Here is an 18812-nt window from a genome sequence, read left to right as displayed (position 1 = left end):
AAAACTAGTGAAGCAGTAAAAAGAAACATATTCTTAGGGCCAAGAATTTTATGCAAACCTAAGCAGAAGATGAGAATTTACACTCCAATACACACAGGGGAGGTTGTTTTTGTTGTATTCCAATATTATTGGCAGCTGTTCCTAGTGAAGGGCTTAGTTGTGGCTACAAAAGAAAAGCAGCAATGAAAAACAAAAGAGACAGACAAACATTTTGGAACAAAACCCCCCCATACAGACAACTGAGGGAAATCCTGTGAATTAATTCCAACTGCCTCCAAAATTAAAACCATGTTTTATTGTAAAGTTGTACTCCAATTAGTACCATAGTTCCTTATAAACATAATATACAGTAAAATATTTTACATGTAGCACACCAGGTGTATGCTTGTGATGTTACAAAATTTACAGTTCAGGATACTCCTCCGACAGAGTCGGCAACCTACGTATGTGACATCAGGTCCTAGAAAGATGTTTCCTCTTACAGAGGAGGCCACTGTCTTACCATCACCTGGCCTCTACTTTAACACATTCAACATATAATCAGAAATGTTGTATATTCTGCCTCAAGTTTCTTTTATACTATTTAGACTAGTTGTGAGTGATGGTTCCTTATCGTCTCATCTCCTCATTCTAGAGGAGGCCTTTCTAGCTGTGCAGAAATGGATAGTTTCCCTTGGATGAGTGCAGCTTGCATGAAAACAACGGAATGGATGATTTAAGAGAGTATTCAGTTGGGCAAACCAAACCAAACAACTCCCTCCTAAAAAAACAAATAAAAAACCCCAACACACCTCCTTTTCCTCTCCCACATTTGTTATTCACATTCTTCCCTCTCCACGCACACACATTCATATGCACGTGTAAGAATATAAAGACTAATAAAAACTTGGAAAGAAATCCATATCATACTGCCTCATAAAAGACTGGGACCTTTTTTAAAAGTATACATTTCAAATATAAATTAGAGCTCCTAAAAATGTCAAGCTGATAAATGCTTAACATTAGAGAAAATAGGACACTGGAGGAAGCCATAGCTACCTTCATACTGCAAGTGTAAACAACAGATGTCCTGCCACAGCCAACACTGCTTTCTTCTTACCCAAAACTGCAGAAATACCTCCTTCAGCTGTGCTTTAAGCTAACTGCTGCATTTCTGCGTCATACCTGTCACACAAATGCTATTTTCAGATGGAACTGATACCACTGAAACATGTGAGGTTCTGTGAGGACCCTGTGCAGTAGTGTAAGTTTTCTTAATGCTTGGCAAAGACCAAGTCAGCGTGTCATTCCAAACCAAGCATGGATTTTGTGCTCTCATTTGCCACGGAGCACTGAGAAAAAACAAAGGGGAACAAACAAGACCATTGCCTGGAAGTTACTGGAACTTGTGAATTAAGTGTCAGCACGAGAACGTACAGCAGTTTGTTTACCTTCCTGATGATTGCTGGCAGATTTGCAAAACAAACCGTAACTGGCAAAGAGGGGAGATACAACCCCTGGTCCTAGACAGAAATATTCAGCTCTCCAAGTACTGGAATATGCTTCGGCTTTGACTCGTTTCCTCTGTGCTGTCTACCCTGGGCCGCTTGGCCAGAGATGTTATCACTGCAGTAGGACCTCTTTTCTTCACCTACAGAGGAGTAGGGTACATTAAGAATACACAAAATCTCCAAAAAGTTTGAATTCTGAATTATCATAGAATTATTTGGCGTGAGAGCACATATTAGGAAATCATAGAGAACATTTAAAACAGCAACACTCTTAACTACTTGGCAGTGCTTAGTGCCTGTACATTAAATAATCTGCACAACTGGCAGCACGTGCCACACAAATCTTTACCTGAAGTTTTGATTTCTCCTTTGCCTCTTCACTCTTGTCTGGGGAAAGTGTATGAAAGACAAAATTCCTTGAATTTCGAGGTGCATTTGGATTAAGATCTGACATTGCTGCTAGTTTCTGAAGGACAGCTTTAGGCCTGTTCAAGAGAGACCCATTTTTTATCTGAAGAACAAAGAAACGCTGTGTTAAACCACTCACATGAACAAGACAGCTCTGTTAGTAGGTTACTCTCAAGAGAAAAGACTACTCCCTACTAAAATGTTACTCACTACCCTACAAACCAGAAATGGCCAGAATCTAGGGTCAGCTGACTGCTGCGTTCTACAGGTGCACTCTGGAAACACCATTTTTCAGAGCCATCACCAACCTGGACGTCACTGGCAGGTCTGAACGCTTCAAAGGGGTTCCTGGGTAATAGCGGTGTGTCTGGTACCACCACTGCTGGGCTTGCTAGAGGGGCAAAGAGGAGAACGTCAGTCTCTGAACTTCATTTGAGAGAATATAATTTTATATCAAACTGAAGAATTTAGAATTGATAACAGACTAAACACTGTAGGCAAGAAAAAATCTGCATCAAATTATACTATGAGCCATATAACTGATGGATGACTCTGGCAATTAGTTCTATCAGTCAGAAGGGAAATTTGGTGTTGAAACAGCTTTGCACACTTGGAGTCATGTTTTTGCTGCAACCAAGGAAAACTTAAATTTATTTTCACATTACATAGTTTTTCCTTAAGTAGCTAATATTTGAAGAAGCTGCTAGGCTGAATGACATTTATAGTCTACCTCGCGAGTTAAAGTCAAGCAAATGAAGAATGAAAGACTAAACAAAGATGTAGAGGGATTTATTTCCACTCTACAACATTTTTTTCAAGAAGTAGCATACTGTTTTATTAAGTAAATACACACAATTATCATCAACCTTGCAGCTGCATGTTTTCAATGCTGTTATACATTTAGCTTTTCAAGTTCTGGAAGACACAAGCTCAGACTGGTGTAAGAAAACTAGACACTGGAGTTTTCTGATCCATGGCCTGCTTCACGGGAGACCATGAGTGATGACAGGAAGTTAAACTTACTTTCTCTTATTTGATTGTCACTTCAATAAAAAGCAAGCTTACCTTTCTTCTGAAGGGACTTAGCAGTTACTTTTTTTGCTAGTTTCATGAACTGGCTGTCTTCACCGATTTCTTCCTCCTCCTCTTTATTTTTTTCCTTCTGTAGCAGAGAGAAGAGACTTTGTAAAACTGAAAAAGGTCTTATTAAGAATGAACATTTCATTCAGCATTTCATTTCCTTGAAGCTGTTACCTGCTCACGAAGCCACTGTTCTCGCTCAAATCGCTCTTTCCTCCATTTTGCTTCTGTCTCATCAAACTGTTCATTTTCATCATCATTATCTGAATCTCTCTGAAATAAGTCAATCTGTGAAGCATAATCTAGACAAAGAAAAAAAAATAGCTATCAATTTTAAGAGGCATAAAATATGCAGACTAGTAAAAAAAAAAAAAAACCCAAAACAAAACAAAGAACCCAAAACCAGAACCCCCCCAACCCAGTTTATTTCTGAAAGACTTTATTTACTTCTGAAGGACTACTAAGTGCTATTTCGTACACAAGCACTCTGTTTCCAAGCCTTCACCCCCATCTATTAACTACAGATCAGAAAGGCACCATCTATCAATTATGGATCAGAAGGGCACCTATGTTTTTCCATCTGAATCTCCTCACTCTGCCAGGCCCATCGCTATGCAGGTCGCCATCAATGAGGTATCGCTCCTGGTACAAGCGTAACTGACGCTTGTCATCATCCAGCATTGCCTTCCTATCAACACAGGAGAAAAAGAGGGTTAGACCAGGTTATACCCAAGAGCCATGACTTCTCACACACAAATATACACTAATACTGTCACTGACATGTGTAATTTCTGTACTTGATTTTCTAATTCCACTTCATTAGGGAGTTCCTCATCATTAATCTCTTCTTCATATTCGTTCAGGTCTTCACCATCATATTCATCCTCGCTTCCCACATCACTCCCTGACAGCTCTGCCTCATCTTCCAGGAAATCCTGCAGTTTTCTATAAAAGAACGTTAAAAAGAGTTCAGTTTGGTAGATCAATAATCACCACACAAATCTTCTGAAATCAAGATTTATCTTTTGACATAAAATTAACACATATCCTAAATGAGAAATTAGGATTCATCTTTATTTTTTAAAGGACTAAGACTTGAGTTCTTGCACATTTCCGTACAGAGCCTGCCAAAATACAAACCCCAAATTATTATCATCCACCAGATTCCTTGCCGGGTGCTTACCAAATGTGATGGCAATGCTAACTGCCAACTGGATGTTTTACTTACTAGAACAAATAAGGATCTCAAGACATGAGGAATGGCAGCAATACCCCTGCACTCCTGCAATTTTTGGTCAAACAAATCACAGAATGGACCATATGAACATTGCATTGCAATCATTGTGGCCTTTTGATTTCCATCTATAATGAAAATTATAATGGAAATCCTCTATAACCCACCAGCAACATAGTTAAACTCATGCAATGCGACAGCACCAAAGGAAAAAAGCAGCCACAGCCAACACTATATAAACATTAGCTACTAATGCTGGGGAGGGAATAATGATAGACTAAATTTCTAGTGCCATTAATATTATATTCTGTCTGGCAATTGTGATACAAAAAACATGTACTTACAGTTTTTTCTTCAAGCCCTGTCTGTGTCTCAGCAGTTCTTCTTCTTCATCATTCATTTCTGCTCCTTCAGCGTCACTATCTCCACTTTTTTCATCCTGTCAAAGAAAAAGTTTTCAGAAATTAAGGAATTTCTAAAAGTGGATTGCTTTGTAGTGACAGCTCCTTCTGTTCTTCAATCAATAAACACAGACTAAACCACCACAGATTTTTCAGAGGATTTGCTATGCTAAGATGCTTTATCCAGTATATCATAATATTAAGGAGAGATTTTAAATGATCCAAACATTACTCTTAAATGTTCTAGTAGCTTGTTCTGGAACTCACAATACTTTGCATCAATGGTTATATTAAAAAACTAAGTAGATAAATGGAGTTCTCTTCGTCAGAATGCTACAGATGCTTTGCTCCATCAGTTCGTACCTCTTCACTATCAAAGGCATTATCATCTGTTAAAAGCTGAAATTCACCAAGTTCTTCTTGCTCCTCCTCATCCTCCTCTTCCCTAGGGGAAAGTAAATGAAAAATTCACGTTTTCATTTCACCTCCCACGATGGCTTCACAATAATTCAAGGCAATATTTCAACCTTCATGATAGCTGGTCTCAGGTGATTATCTGTGAGTGTTCAAAGAGCTACAGTCTCTCAACAGCATTTAGCTTTAAATGCCCAAAGTCCCCATTAGCATTGAGGTTTTAATACCTCAGGTCTTCACTTGCAGAAACCATGGGGCAAGTATTAAATCCTGAGTTTGTTTCACTCTAAAATTCCTCTTGTACCCCCCCTAACATTCTCATTTGTTAAGCCTCATTATCCTTTTGTCAGGCAGCCGTGCACCTTTCCAGTTTAACCAATAGAGAAAATGCAAGTGCCAACATTTGGTTACGGTTCCTGTAGCCTGGCAACAGCCCAGAACAGAACCCAAAAGTCCTACATTCTAACAACCTTTTCTCAGTTTCATGAAAGTTCTTCAACACATCTTTCACTATCAGTGAAAGACAAAGAAGAATTTTCCTTCACAGTAGCTGTGGGAAACAGTATATGCTGCCAATTTAGAGAGTGATTGCTGAGCAATGTGCAATATTCCTCCCCTTCACCTCCAAAACAGACCACACCTCTGCTTACAGCATCTTGATGTCAAATAAGAAAACACATTAAGAGCGAAACAAGACAGCTACCACTATAAACTTTTGTAAATTTTAGGAAGAGCAGTGCTAACCTGTCTGTGGGAAAGGAGCCTGAACAGAGCGCTAGAGCTTCTGCCATTGGATCTTCTATGTCACTGTCTTTTTCTGCCTTGGAAGATACCGAAGATGCCCATGTTGGAGAACCTGCTACAAAAAGTATTAAAGATGGCAACTTATTAGACAGATATATTTCTACTCTTAAAATGTCAGAGAGCATCCTAGAAATGACACTTTGCATGCTCCCACAAAAGCAACAAAGTGTTAGAGCTCTCTGAAAACTCAAAGTTCCACATTCCGCATTAGTGCCCAGACCTAAAAGGTGCCTTAGTATAAAGCTTATAAATCAAGTAACCAGCAAAGCTGAAAACAGAATTCAGGACATACTCTGAGACACAAATTTTCCAGAACAAAGATTAAGCAATTCTTCCATGTTCTGCTTCTTATTGCTGCTGGTACTTGGCACATGTTCAGCTTGACTGCTAAACTGTCCAGAACACAAGTCCAGTAATTCATCCATATTGGCATCCATGGCATTCTCATCCATACTAGCCAGAGTCAGCTGATGCTTTGAGGACTGGTATTTATTCCTATGTTGTCCAACATTCAAGAACCTGAAAGAAAGCCCGTAGTTAGAAAATTCTTGCTCATCTGTATGTTCTACTTCTGTTAAATGGCACAAAATGTCATCCTTTACACCTATCACTTACCCATCTGCATCAAGCAGCTGGCTCTGAGTGTCATCTTCCAGAGAAAACTGGAAGTGTGACTCCCCAGCCCCTGGAAACAAACTCTTAGGCTCAGGAGAGGTATTATACAGGTCCTGGGAATCTTCTATGGGAAGAGAGGGCTCAGACGCCTTTCCTGAGCTCTAGTCAAAGGAACGTAAAAATACACGAGTTATTTGTTTTGCAAGCCTAGCAGTCAAAAGCAAGAATGGGATAAAACATTTCAGCTATTTTAAAGGATTAACACCACGCAGGTGTCGAGTATGTCCACACTGCTCTGATAAATCACAGGAGTTCACTGACATCCTATGTGTAAGCCCACGTAACTATGCTTAAAAAAAATATTTACAATGTACATATTTTAGATATCAAAACCAGTTATAGCATGTTTTCTTTGATGTTTTAGAATATAAGTTTTTATAATGTCATTTTTATCCATTCCAATGCAGAGACATTTTAAACTCCAGGGACAGTTTGCTTTTCTGAAATCTTACTCCTATGAAAGCATTTGGCTACATGCCTTCTTCTGGTGTTATTTTTTTGATAGATATGACAGTCAGGATAAAATACATTGATTCACTACCCACTGTGTTAATATACGACAGGAACAGGACTGAGAACCTTACCTTGGAAGCAGAGCTGACAAAGCTTGTTTTGAAAAAGCCTGGGGAAGGTGACCTGAAGCCTCCAGCTGCAGATGAGTTCCCTCCACGTGACATGTGTTTGTTAGAGGGCTGATATGATGGAATCATGGAGCCAATCAGCTCAAAGCTGCTGTTATGGCTATTCTCTTTTGCTGGTGTAGGTAGAGAAAATGAATCATCATCCTCTGAAAAGAAAATAAATATGTAAATACAGTGCTTAATTTCTTTTTTTTTTCAATCCAGTAAAACCTCAAGGTACTATTTTGCAACACTGACACCTTGCTAAAAAGTCATTATTTTGCCTTTATGTTGGATCTCTTTCATAGAGGATGCGCAGTACATTTTTTTACTGAATTTCATCTTATTGATTTCTGACTGTTTCTATATTTTTCCAGTAATTTTATTTTTATTTTCCTCTAAACTTTTATAATCACACTGTATAACTATACAGGTGATGAAATAACTAAAATATTGAACACCAATCTCAAACAGAAACTTCTATGTGTGCCATGGGAAAAAAATGCTGCCTACGATAATAGTTCTACTTTACCTAACTTGGTAGGTCCTTTATCTGCAGCTTCTTCCATTTCAAGTTTCTCATCAGGAAGAGAATATCTGCAATTCATTAAATAAAATGTATTTGCCAATATATACAAGATGAATTGCTATTGTCTGTCAAACCTAATTGCAAAAAACCAAGGTAACACACAAAAATACATCTAGTACACCTTGATTAATAAACAGATTATTCCACCAAACAACAATTTCAGTCATTAAGTTTTTTTAAAGAAGATATGCATGAATGCACATATGACTACTGGAACAAGACAGAAAAAAATACTTATAAAAAGTACTTTAAATCAAAACATCTATGTGTATTGATCGAATTTAAAATTGCTCAGGCACCATTTTTAAATCTTGGTTTATTTACCCCATTTTTGAGGAGCTGTCCTTAAAAAGCATCAATGTAGACTCTGTTGAAGGTGGTTTGGGAACAGAATCACAGTGCACAGATTTCTCCAGCTTTTCTCCATCAATTGATTCTTTGTCGGTTTCTTTATCACCATCTTCAACGTGTTTCTCTTCTGTATCTTCATTATCTTCCTCTGCTTCGTCAAGCAGAAATTCCACATTCTGAAAACCACCCCCCAACATAGCAGAGAGATGGTGATTACTGCTTTGATCTGTCAGCTTCCTTGCATACTTTTCAAGAGAATGTTTTAACATACAGAGGATGAAGCTGAGTGACATTCCCAGTTCTTACATGCACCTATTCCACTCTGAGACAACTGACAGAGGTGCTTGGGACAGCCAAGGTATTCTGATCCTTTTTAAAAAGGGAAGGCCATGGCAAACCCTACCCCAGATCAGGCAGGTGACCTCAGTTTGTCCCCTGCTAGCATTGAGCCAAGGACATATAAAAAGAGAAAGTGGCACCAGAATCTTTTATACATTTATATTGTTTTTAAAATACTGTTTAGACAAATAAATAAAATACTAATAAATTCAGTTTTAGACAATCCAAACGCTGAACATGCTAACTGTAGCAATTTTTTAGCTTCTAGGAAGAATTCTTGACAATTTCCCTAATATTAATAGTGTACAAAAGTCTAATTTCATTGGGTAGAAACCACAGAATTGAGAAGCTGGCTAGGTTATGTAAACATGTTGCACACAGACCTCATGATTGCTTTCTTCCTCTTCCTCAGATTCATCTGTCATCTCTTCCTCTTCCTCCTCCTCCTCTTCTTCCTCCAACATGTCCTCATTATCCAGTTTAAACAATGCTTGCCGCTTTTGGCGTTCCTCAGTCCTGCGGAGTTTCATGGCCTCCTGGAGTTTAGCCTTCAGCACTTGTAGCTTTTCACCTGGGTAGAAATGAATAAATTAATATATTAGATGTACTATAGTGAATCCTTAACTTCACTGCTTTCAAGCATTCAATCTCATGTAACTACATACATGAAAAGGGAATTAAAAAATTTCTTGTTTTTAAATGTTTTTATGAATTGATCTGCCAGCTGTAAGAGCCAGAGCAGTTAGTTTCAGTGAGCGCAGTTATGGACACCACACAGCCTCATGAATTATCAAGATTCCTCATTATCCATAAATTACACACACCAGTGCAGCACTCTGAATGAGAACAGGGTCTGCTTCTCCACTGCGTCTTTTGGGAACAAGAGCATCCAATTGAATCAAAAAGAATCAAGATTCTCTTTTAGAGAAAGGCTATCCACTAGAGGGAACGTACCTACTAATTTCACAGATGAAGATCCCTTCATCGGTATTTCATAGGGCAGCATTGGGAAAGGGGGAATGAGAGAGGAAAAAAAAGACAAAGTGTTTTCCAATTCAATCATCATCACTTCTTCTCCCAAACCAACCTGGCTTTGTGTGGACTGTTTCATCCAGGCTCTCTGCAGCTAACACTGCTGGTACCACATCTGCTTTCAGTTCCTCTTTCCCTTCAGATGTTGTCTCTTTACGAATAATGTTCATGTTTATGGTCCGCTCAACTTTGGATTTTGCCGTTCGAAGAGTGTGCTTCAAGAAACGTGCTTTCAAGGCTTCCAATTCTTTAAACACATATTAATTAAATTTTAAAATGCAAATTCAATTAATTTGATAGCATTTAAAAGCATTGAGTGTTAGTGTTGTATCAAGAGCAGGTCTTGAGAATTTTTTTTCAAAGGAAGTTAGTTAAAAACTCAAAATCTTTAAAATTAAAATACTTGCAAAACCATTCTATTTGACTAATAAAACAATAAACCATTACAGAATATTTTTGCTGTAATTTGTACTTAGTTGAGATTAGCTAATATTAAATGACCTTACCATTGACTATGATTTACCCACAAGACCTCAGTTCAGTTCCACTCATGCCTGACTGTTCTACCACCTAAACGTTTCTCAGAGATCTTCCAGTTAAGGTCAGATTAACTCTGCTCACTTGGACAGCTCTGACAGGCTTACAACAATAAAAGTGATACCTTTATTTGAATCAGATTCATCGAGGTTTATAAAGGATTCATTGCCAGAGCAGATTCTTGGCTTGATGGACAGGTCTATTCCCAGTTCACGAAGTTTATCCAGCTTGGACTTCCTCACTTTTTCAGGCTGTGCCACCAATGCAGGCCCCACTTCTTGATTGCTTTTTTCACATTGTAAGTCTGGCGCTGTTTCGTCTCTTTGCTGAAGGGCATCTCCTCCAACTGCTAAAGAAATTTCATTCTCTTTTTGTTCACTACAATCAGTGCTTAAGAAGTTAGAGTGCTGCTGTTCTCCTGTATTATTATCAGCTGTTACAGTCTTAACTGTACCAGAATCATCACTGTCCTGCCTGGGCATTTCAGCACAGTCTTCTGTCAAGTTCTTCCCCAGATCAGCGAGAGGCTTGGTCACAGTAGTAGCAACATCTCTGCCAAGGCTTGTTTCTGGTTCATTAGCTGCTGCTTGATCACCTTCTGTTTGCCCATCCTTGCAATCCGTGCTCAAGTTCTTAGTGTCTGCAGACTCTTCATTTAGCGACAGCTGGTATTTAGTGGACCTAACAAAGGCAGAAAGAAATATATCACCCATGGCTATTATGAAAGGGGAGAAGGGGTTGAGAACAAACTCAGAGAGAAATAAATCATTTTGTAATTGTTGTCATTAACGTGTGCGAAGAGGTGAAGGACAGAAGTCTGGAAAACTTCATTCTGAGGAGATAAGGAAGCAAAAGTAGCGTTAAGAGTTTGTACTAGTTAGTTACATTAACACAGTATAAAATTCCTGAGAGATTTTGTGACTACAGTAGTGTAAGTATTTTACTACACACTACTCAAAAGCAGAAATAGTCCAAGTAAAATGTTGTGGTCCAGTCTAAACCACATTAAAGTAACTTTGCATCAGCATGTTACTTCATCTGGAGTTACTACAAGGCCCTGATTACTTCAATAGTAGGACTGCATTGAGTGCAGCATTGCCTCATGGTAACAGTGACATACTCTAAATTTCCAGGTGTTCACAGAATTAAAGGAGCCTGAGAAAGTTTCTTAATAAAACTTTCCAGCCAAAGCAACAGCTAAAATTAAACCAGAAAAAAAGTTGTCACTGTACACAGAGCAAGTGTGTATGCCTCTAGCATGCAAAAGTCTGGTTATCCTCAAAAGCAAAGCTAGGATATCCTCAAAATTCATGAAAAAAATATGAGGAAGGTTTAAGTCCTTACTTCAGCAATGCCATGGCATTTCCTTGACATACTGGTCGAGGTCTACGCTTGAAGAAGTCATGAATGCTTTTGGTCTCAGGCACGTGATATGGGAGAGACACAGACGATTCTACCAGAGAAAGGAGACGAGAGAAAATTTAAAAAGTCATCCGAGGCATTTATTTGATATCTTTGAAATTCAAAGAAGCTTGACACAAGTATTTTGCAGCAAAGACATCTAACTAGCCCCAAACAGCACAGCTTAAATACAGCAAACACGGCTGTTTGGGAAGGAGTTCCAACAGCAACAGTCTTGAAGACCATACTTGCAACATGTCCATGGATTCATCAGGAAATGAACTGTGATGTTAATATCAGAATGGCAGGACCACTTTCAATTTTATTACATGCCTATCAAACTCTCTAAATACTGCAGTAACTTTACACAAGTTTACAGGCTCAAGTGTTTGCACAATTTTTTTTCATTAGTTACAAAGACATCTTTTAACACATCCTTGAATAAAAATGGTCTTGCACCTTTTCACCCTAAATAACCAATGCTAGGTGAAAGAAGGCTCTAACCTTTCAGCTAAATTCTTTCAATTTCTCCCTTCAATTTTTAAATAGTTTTCACCACTCTACATACAAAGAATTTAACTTTTACCTCTAATAAGTCGTTGGGTTTCACTGTGTAGCTGTTTAATGGCTTCTTTACTTAACCTTGCTGCTTTCCGCTCCTTAATGAAAGAAAAGAAAAGCTTCTGAAGTCAGAAAACAAAATATGGGACTCTAGCTATACTTTCTAAATAGCTTATTTTTCCCTTTCAAACAGAAAGTAGTCAGAATAAAGCAGCCAGTTAAAAAAAGCTTAAAAATAGCAAATCAACAAAACATTGGACAGTGTGCATACAAAAAACATTTGAGTCACTACCACAAACAACAGAGAGCTTTAAAAAGTAGCTTTAAAAAGGATACTACTTCACCTTCCTTTTCGGTTCTTTTAATACAGGTTCCTCGTTCTCCTCATCAAATCCATGTTTGTAGCCTTCACCCTCAGAAAACTGTTCTTTGTTCTACAGTGCATAAAGAGAGACTCATTTATTTGTCTAGATACACAGGCAGTACCAATGGCAAACAACTCACAATTGAAAAATAATTGTACAGAATCATCACTGGTCAGAAAACCAGCAAGTATTCTCTTAAACCAACACAAATCCCACATAATACTTATGGTAGATTTCCAAAACTCCTACTATAGCATTATCTTTATAACTTTCCAGGACAACAACCCTCTATCTTTAAGAGCAAAAACAGAGAACTATTCTCCCCTCTGTCATAGCAGAAGTGCACCATTGTCAAGAAGAGTTTTAGTACACACTCAGGTACAATACTTCCCACTATTAACCAATAAACTTGTATCACTATGAAATGTTACCTTGTATTTTTTTATTTTATTTTTCACTGCCGCTCGTATTGATTCTATCGACTCTTCATCCTCTGGGAGGCAATCGTTTTCCTCTTCTAAGCCATTATCAAAAAGTTCTTTGTTATCAAGAAGACATCCGCTGTCGTTAAAAGGATACCTTTCACCACCATCTACCTGCTTGCCATAAGAATAAACTATTTGTGTAATTAATTTCAGATGGTCCCCTCCAGTCTTCTGACATTAATTTAAGATTATTGTCAAAGAAGTTAGAAGTACATGCCACCTTTAATCTAGCATCTTGTGTGTCCTGTAAGCCAGTCATATTCACTTTACAGCACTGCAAAGCTGACCAGGTAATTCATGGAGCAGTGTTTCCCATGTCTATGATAAGCAGTGAATTTCAGTAATTACTGAAGACCAAAATGGCTCAGAGAGAATAAATTAACACTTGAAATACACATTTTATAAACAATATGCAACCTCCAAAGCAGTGTCTTCGTTTAGCCTGCACCTGGGGCTAGACAATAAGCAGTTATTCTATCACCCAATGTCTCTTCCCCAACCAAGAAAGGGAATGGGGAAAAGGAGGGAGACTTGGGGGTTAAAATTTAAACAGATTTAATAAAATAAGAAAACAAATATCAATGGTAATACAAAACACACAAAATTATACTTAGCCCACAGCGTGGTGGCAAGTCACTCCAGAGACACCAATTGTTGAGAAGAAGAAAGACCGAAGGCAGAATAGGACAGAACAAAAAAGAACCCACCCCTGCCCAGCAAGCCCTCCCTTTTGTAGTGAACCTGACATTACTGTTATAGAATACACCTGTGGGCCAGCCTGGGGCAGCTGCCCTGGGTTTAATTGCTAATGGCCTTGATCACCATGGCTGCCCACAAATTTAGGTTAGTTGAGAAAACATCTGAGACTTTCTGCCAAAATATATACCTCTGCTCTAGGCTTCTTTTCTTTTTTCAGCTGTTTAATGGACTCAATTCTTCTCTCCTTCTCCTTTCTTCGTCTTGATTTTCCGACAGCTTTTTTTGCTGTCTCTTCTTCAAAACCATGTTTATGTTGTTTATGTTGTCTGTACTTCTTCCCAGATTTTAGGGGTCTCTCCTCTTCCAACTCATTCTCAGGCAAGCCAGGCTTTCTGCTTGTTTCAAGGTTTTCAATCTGCAATCGGTCACCAGTGTCACTGTCATCACTATCTAGCAGACCTTGGCGAATCCGACGAGATTTCTTGTTCCTCTGGACAGGGACATTTTCTTTTTCCTCTCCATTTTCCTTGTCTCCACCCAGAGTATCGTTCTGCACAGAAGAGCCACCATCCTCTCCATCTTCGCTCTCACTGTCCTGAAGCACCTTCTTGCTTTTTGCTTTTTTACATACAAAAATCTCTTCCTCTGAATCTAACAAAGTATATCAAAAGAAAATAAATTATGTGTGCCACAGAGAGGAAAATTCCACAGGTTAATTAACAAACAACCAGTTAAACAGAAAGTTACATATCTGTTAAATTTCACAGATGTCAACATCTATAGCAAATTAGCTTGAACTCAAGTTTTCAAAATCCATTTCTGCTGTAGTGCAGTACATAATTGACCCAAGCTGATGTTACAGGTTTTTAACCTTTAAAAAAAAAAGGCAAAGCTGAAAATCTTTCACTGATAATTAGCAACTTGCCTTGAAATTGTAATAAAACACACAGTAAGTAAATAAGCAAGTACATAGGTTAAACAAATCATAAAAAGAAAGGAAATGAGCAATTAAGACACTCACATCCCATTTACTATTTCCCTGTCTGTACCTCAAAAAACACTTTTCAGAGATTTACAGGTGTCTGCTCACATTCCAAGCAACAAAAAAGGCAGCTGGGATTCCTACAGGTCAAGCAATGACAACATTGAAGGCAATGACCACGAGGCACAATTCATGGAAATATTACAGACCTCTGTCATCAAGAGACGCTGTCTCCTTGCTGATGTGACCAGGAGAGACTGTTCCACAGCTGCCCTGTCCGCTGTCAGAGTCACCATCAAGGGTTTTCTGCAAGTCTGAATTCAAATCTTCTAATGGAAACTACAAAGCAAAATGAAATTTTCCTTCCTGTGATAAGTGTTGTTCATGTAGTAATGACTCTTGGTGTCTAACTTCATTCCAAAACCATGGCTAACCCCTTACACACAATTATAGACACATACTTTATCACTATATTTTAAGAATTAATTGGTATTTACGTGAAGGGAGAGTACATTAAATCAACTTTTATTAGTATTTAAAGGTGAGCTTGTGCACAGGAAAAAAGAGCATCAACATACTGGCTGATCTCCACTGATTATTATTCAAAACCATTAGAATTAAAAGAACAATAAGAAACATAAAATTTTATTCTCCCATACCGGCATTTCACATAAATTAATTAAATAGGAACCAGAGGCACCCGTGTGGGGCCCCTCCCGGCATGCCCCGCGCCCGCCCGTGCCCGCTCCGCCTTCCCAGCATGCCCCGCGCCCACGGCCCGTGCCCGCACCGCCTTCCCGGCATGCCCCGCGCCCATGAGGATAGGCCGAGCGCAGCCTTCCCAGCAGGCTCCGCGGCGGCAAGGCGGAAGGGCGAGCCGCCGGGCATGCTGGGAAGGGTAGTCTGCGAAGAGCGGAGCGAGCCCGGTGACGGCGCGGTGCCGCCCGGCCTCACAAGCGGCTGAGGAACTATCGCTGCCGTTACTGCCGCCACCACCACCACCAGCTCGCTCGCTCGCTGCCCCTCGCTCTCTCTCCCAGCCCTCCACCGCTCCACGGCCAGAGCAGCCCCAAGGCCGCTGACAGGTCGCGGATCGCAGCCACCGTCAGCCAGCCGGTTGCGCGGAGCTGTAGGACTCACCTCAGCGGGGGCCGCCGCCGCCATGGCCTCGGCCCGCCACAGCCCCAGCGCTCCCGCCGCACAGGAAACCGCTTCGAGTCTTCGCGCGCTGCCTCAGCCCCGCCCAGCCACGGAGACAGCCAATGGCTGCCCAGGGCTGCCCCGCCCAGCCCCTCGCCTTTTTATTGGGGGATTGTTCCCCGTAGCCCCGCCCTCTCCCCCTGGCCCAATCACTGCTCGCGCTTCGAGGCCACCCGCACGCCTTATAAGGCCGCCCTGTGGCAGCGCCCTCACTATAGGCGGGTAGAGCGCTCTGGTGGTGGGGGCCGTGTGGGGGCGGCTGAGGGCGGCTGGAGGCCCTGGGCTTGTGCCCGGACCCCGGGGGCCTGGTGGGCGCGAGCAGGTGTGCACAGCCCTCCTGGTGCGGCACTAGGCTGCGCGAGTGTAGCAGGAGTCTACAGGCCCGGCTTTCCTGAGGTACGCTGGCCCCACAGAGCTTGGGCTGGGCCGTGTCCTACCAGGGCCTGTGCTGTGAGGGCAGCTGGGCCCTGCCTCCTCAGCCAGTGTGAGCTAACAGCAGTGCCTGGGGCTGCGTCACCTGTGGGGGCCGCAGACCTGCTCCCGGGCGTCTTGCAGACATTTGCTAGTGGGAGCACAAAAGCCTTCCCCTTGTGATTGGGGCTGGTGAGTATGGATGACTGAGCAGAGAGAAGTCTCATTCCTCAACCCATTTCTCTACATCTGCTCCATATAAAGTGCTGCTGCCATGTGACACCACTAAGCCTGTGGTATGTAGGGCCCTAATTCTGCCAGTGAGGGGAAAGGATGGCAGGTTGAGCTCAACCCTGATGCTCAAGAGGCTTTTCCACAACTGTAGGAAGTTGTGGAAAAACACAGAATGGTTTGCTCAGGTTTAAGTGGTCTGTGAGGTGTGTGTCACCTCTTCTTTCCCTCCCCAGAACTTGGAACTTCTAGGGGTGTCTGCAACCCATATCCTACTGCTGACAGCTGGAGGGAGAGCAGGCAGCTGGGGTGAGTGCCAGGGACCTTGTTCTGAGCTGGAGTTATGGGTGTTTGGCACTCTTTCATCATTACGTTTGCTTTGTAGAACGTACTGCTACAGTAATGTTTTTTTCTTCCAAGTCAAACAGCAGTAATCTGCTGTCACTGAAGGCAAGCCTAGAAAAAAAATGTGTGTTCTGGAGTGTTTGGTACCAGCCACAGTTTTGTGGGGGTTAAGGAGCAGATGGACTAATCTACTATAATAGTTCCCATAGAGCCAACGAGACTGAGAACAGAAGTGAGAAAAGCAAATGTCCCTGAAATCCACTGGAACCATCACAGTACGATTCTGTTTTCCTGTAGCTGCTACAGGAGCATCAGTAATTCAATAATTATTACTTAGTAATGGGGGGGACAGATGCTGGCTCTACAAAACCACCATTAATCCATATAATTAAGATACTGCCTCTAACCTACTACATAGAGTCAGAGAAATACGAGAAAAAACAATCCTCGATTCTAGTAACAAACAAAATTACCTGCTTTTAAAAAAGGTGTTCACTTTTGTGAATAAATAAAACCTTGGTGTTTTTAGACTGTTGTGCAAATGTAAACAAAACATACTCAGCTACTATTTAAGGCTATCTGTCCTTTTTCTGCAGAACACACTGTTCCTTGCTGAAGAAGCAGTAACTGTGCAGAGCTTTGCTTCCTGATGCTGTTCTCCAACTGGTAACTGGCCGTGCAAAGAGGGTGGTGGCATTGCACTGGGAATTCCTGGAATTTGGGGATCTTTCTAGGTAGTCTGCCAGTAAAAAAAAAAATACGAGCAAACAGTTTATTGTACTCACTCAAGGCTGTCATCTCATTGCTATGTTAGGAGTAGTTTTGAGAGTCAGCTGGCAAGAAAAAGGTGGTAAAAAGCTTAGCTACCTGCCCTAGGAGGTTATTTCTGATCCCGAGTTCTGTTACAGCTGGCACAAAGGCAGTTTCACGGAATAGGTAACTCTTGGTAAACGTTTGCCATTAAGGGGATTCTAAACTAAATTCAAGCTTTTTTTTTTAGCACTGGATAAAGTACCATATTAAACCAGTCATTTTTTAAAAGCTAGTTTGTTAATCTATTTTTTACTGAATAACATACTCTTTCCACAGCTTCTAGCAGGCAAGATGTTTAGAAGCAAATCTTCAGAACTGAGCCTGTCATAACTATTTTCTGTCATAACCAAATTAGGTCTCACCACTGGAAACCCGTAGCTGTTTTCAATGTAAGGGGGGGTTAACATATTGAAATAAGGTTCTGACTGCTTGGGCAGTCAGGGTGCCTCAATGTGTACATAATATTTATCAAGTTAATTGCTTTGCTGACTTTTTTGAATTTATAATGCAGTAAGTATAGGCTTGAGTTGTCATACTCAGCATCTTACAGGACCAAGCCTTTGTATTGCAGATTTCTTGAGGTAGAGATTGTATCTTTGTTTTTTTTTAAAGTACTATTTGCGTAGCTCTACATACATGGTTTTTATACATAGATATGCTGAATAATAGCATGGAAATGTTGCCAGACATCATGGGGTTTTGTTACTGGTCTTGTAAAACTGGTGTTTTTAAGTGTCCTTAAACCCTTAAGTGTCAACTGGTGTCAGGCAATTGTATGGGAATCTCGGATTTCATTTAATTTTAAAACAGGGTTTTGATGTTTCGACTTCGAAAATATCAACCCTGCAGGTTAAAAAAGGCAAATAAAATGGACTCGGCATTTATTATTTATAAAATGTTTTTAACTTCTGACCTTCTTGTGAGTCAGCTGAGAATTGTTGGCTAAACAGAACCTGAGGGGCGTGAAGGGAGCAGCTCACTAAAACAGCATAAGCTGCTTAAAAAGGCGAAAAGTCAGCAACTCCCTTGTTTAAGGGCTGTTGGCTTTTTTTAAAAAAGACAAATTTATTGTCTGTGAGCCCCCTCCTTTGCCGGTGCTGGTTGAAACCCAGCCCAGGGCGAGCGACCGCAGCGGGAGCAGGGCCCGTGGTGAGGTGATGCCCCAGCCCGCGGGGCCGTGCGGGTCCAGGTCAGAGCCCTGAGGTGGCCCATGTCCAGCGATTCGCCCGACTTTCACAAATGCTGTATTTTCAGGTGGTTTAAATCGCGTTAGGGCTGGCACAGGAAGTTGTTCAGGCGGTAATTAATTAATTAAGCTGGGCGAGTTCCCCATTTCGGGGCTGGA

General features: G+C 40.8%; 1 protein-coding gene across 1 annotated transcript; it reads right to left on the bottom strand.

Moving 5' to 3' along the window:
- Positions 1-337: 337 nt before the first annotated feature.
- CLSPN (claspin) lies at positions 338-15682 on the bottom strand. The gene is made up of 25 exons (XM_068417854.1): positions 15608-15682; positions 14677-14806; positions 13673-14136; positions 12733-12900; positions 12281-12370; positions 11962-12034; positions 11319-11427; positions 10099-10655; positions 9493-9684; positions 8789-8976; positions 8040-8242; positions 7659-7723; positions 7091-7293; positions 6447-6607; positions 6124-6350; positions 5772-5886; positions 4977-5058; positions 4557-4651; positions 3759-3923; positions 3545-3666; positions 3153-3280; positions 2964-3060; positions 2207-2289; positions 1840-2001; positions 338-1630 (listed from the first exon to the last, which is right to left on the bottom strand). The coding sequence occupies exons 1-25, from the start codon at positions 15629-15631 to the stop codon at positions 1517-1519; spliced, it is 4017 nt and encodes a 1338-aa protein (XP_068273955.1). The 5' UTR covers positions 15632-15682; the 3' UTR covers positions 338-1516.
- Between the last annotated feature and the right edge of the window lie 3130 nt (positions 15683-18812).

Source organism: Nyctibius grandis, chromosome 24 (genome assembly GCF_013368605.1).
Source record: "Nyctibius grandis isolate bNycGra1 chromosome 24, bNycGra1.pri, whole genome shotgun sequence".
Lineage (NCBI taxonomy): Eukaryota > Metazoa > Chordata > Aves > Nyctibiiformes > Nyctibiidae > Nyctibius > Nyctibius grandis.
This window is presented reverse-complemented; position numbering and strand designations above follow the sequence as displayed.

Coding starts and splice junctions, on each gene's coding strand:
- CLSPN (XM_068417854.1), bottom strand. CDS start 15,631: ATGGCGGCGGCGGCCCCCGCTGAG. Junction 6,608..7,090: donor TTGTCAGCTCTGCTTCCAAG/GTAAGGTTCTCA, acceptor TCCTTTGACTAG/AGCTCAGGAAAGGCGTCTGA. Junction 1,631..1,839: donor AGGAGAAATCAAAACTTCAG/GTAAAGATTTGT, acceptor ACTCCTCTGTAG/GTGAAGAAAAGAGGTCCTAC.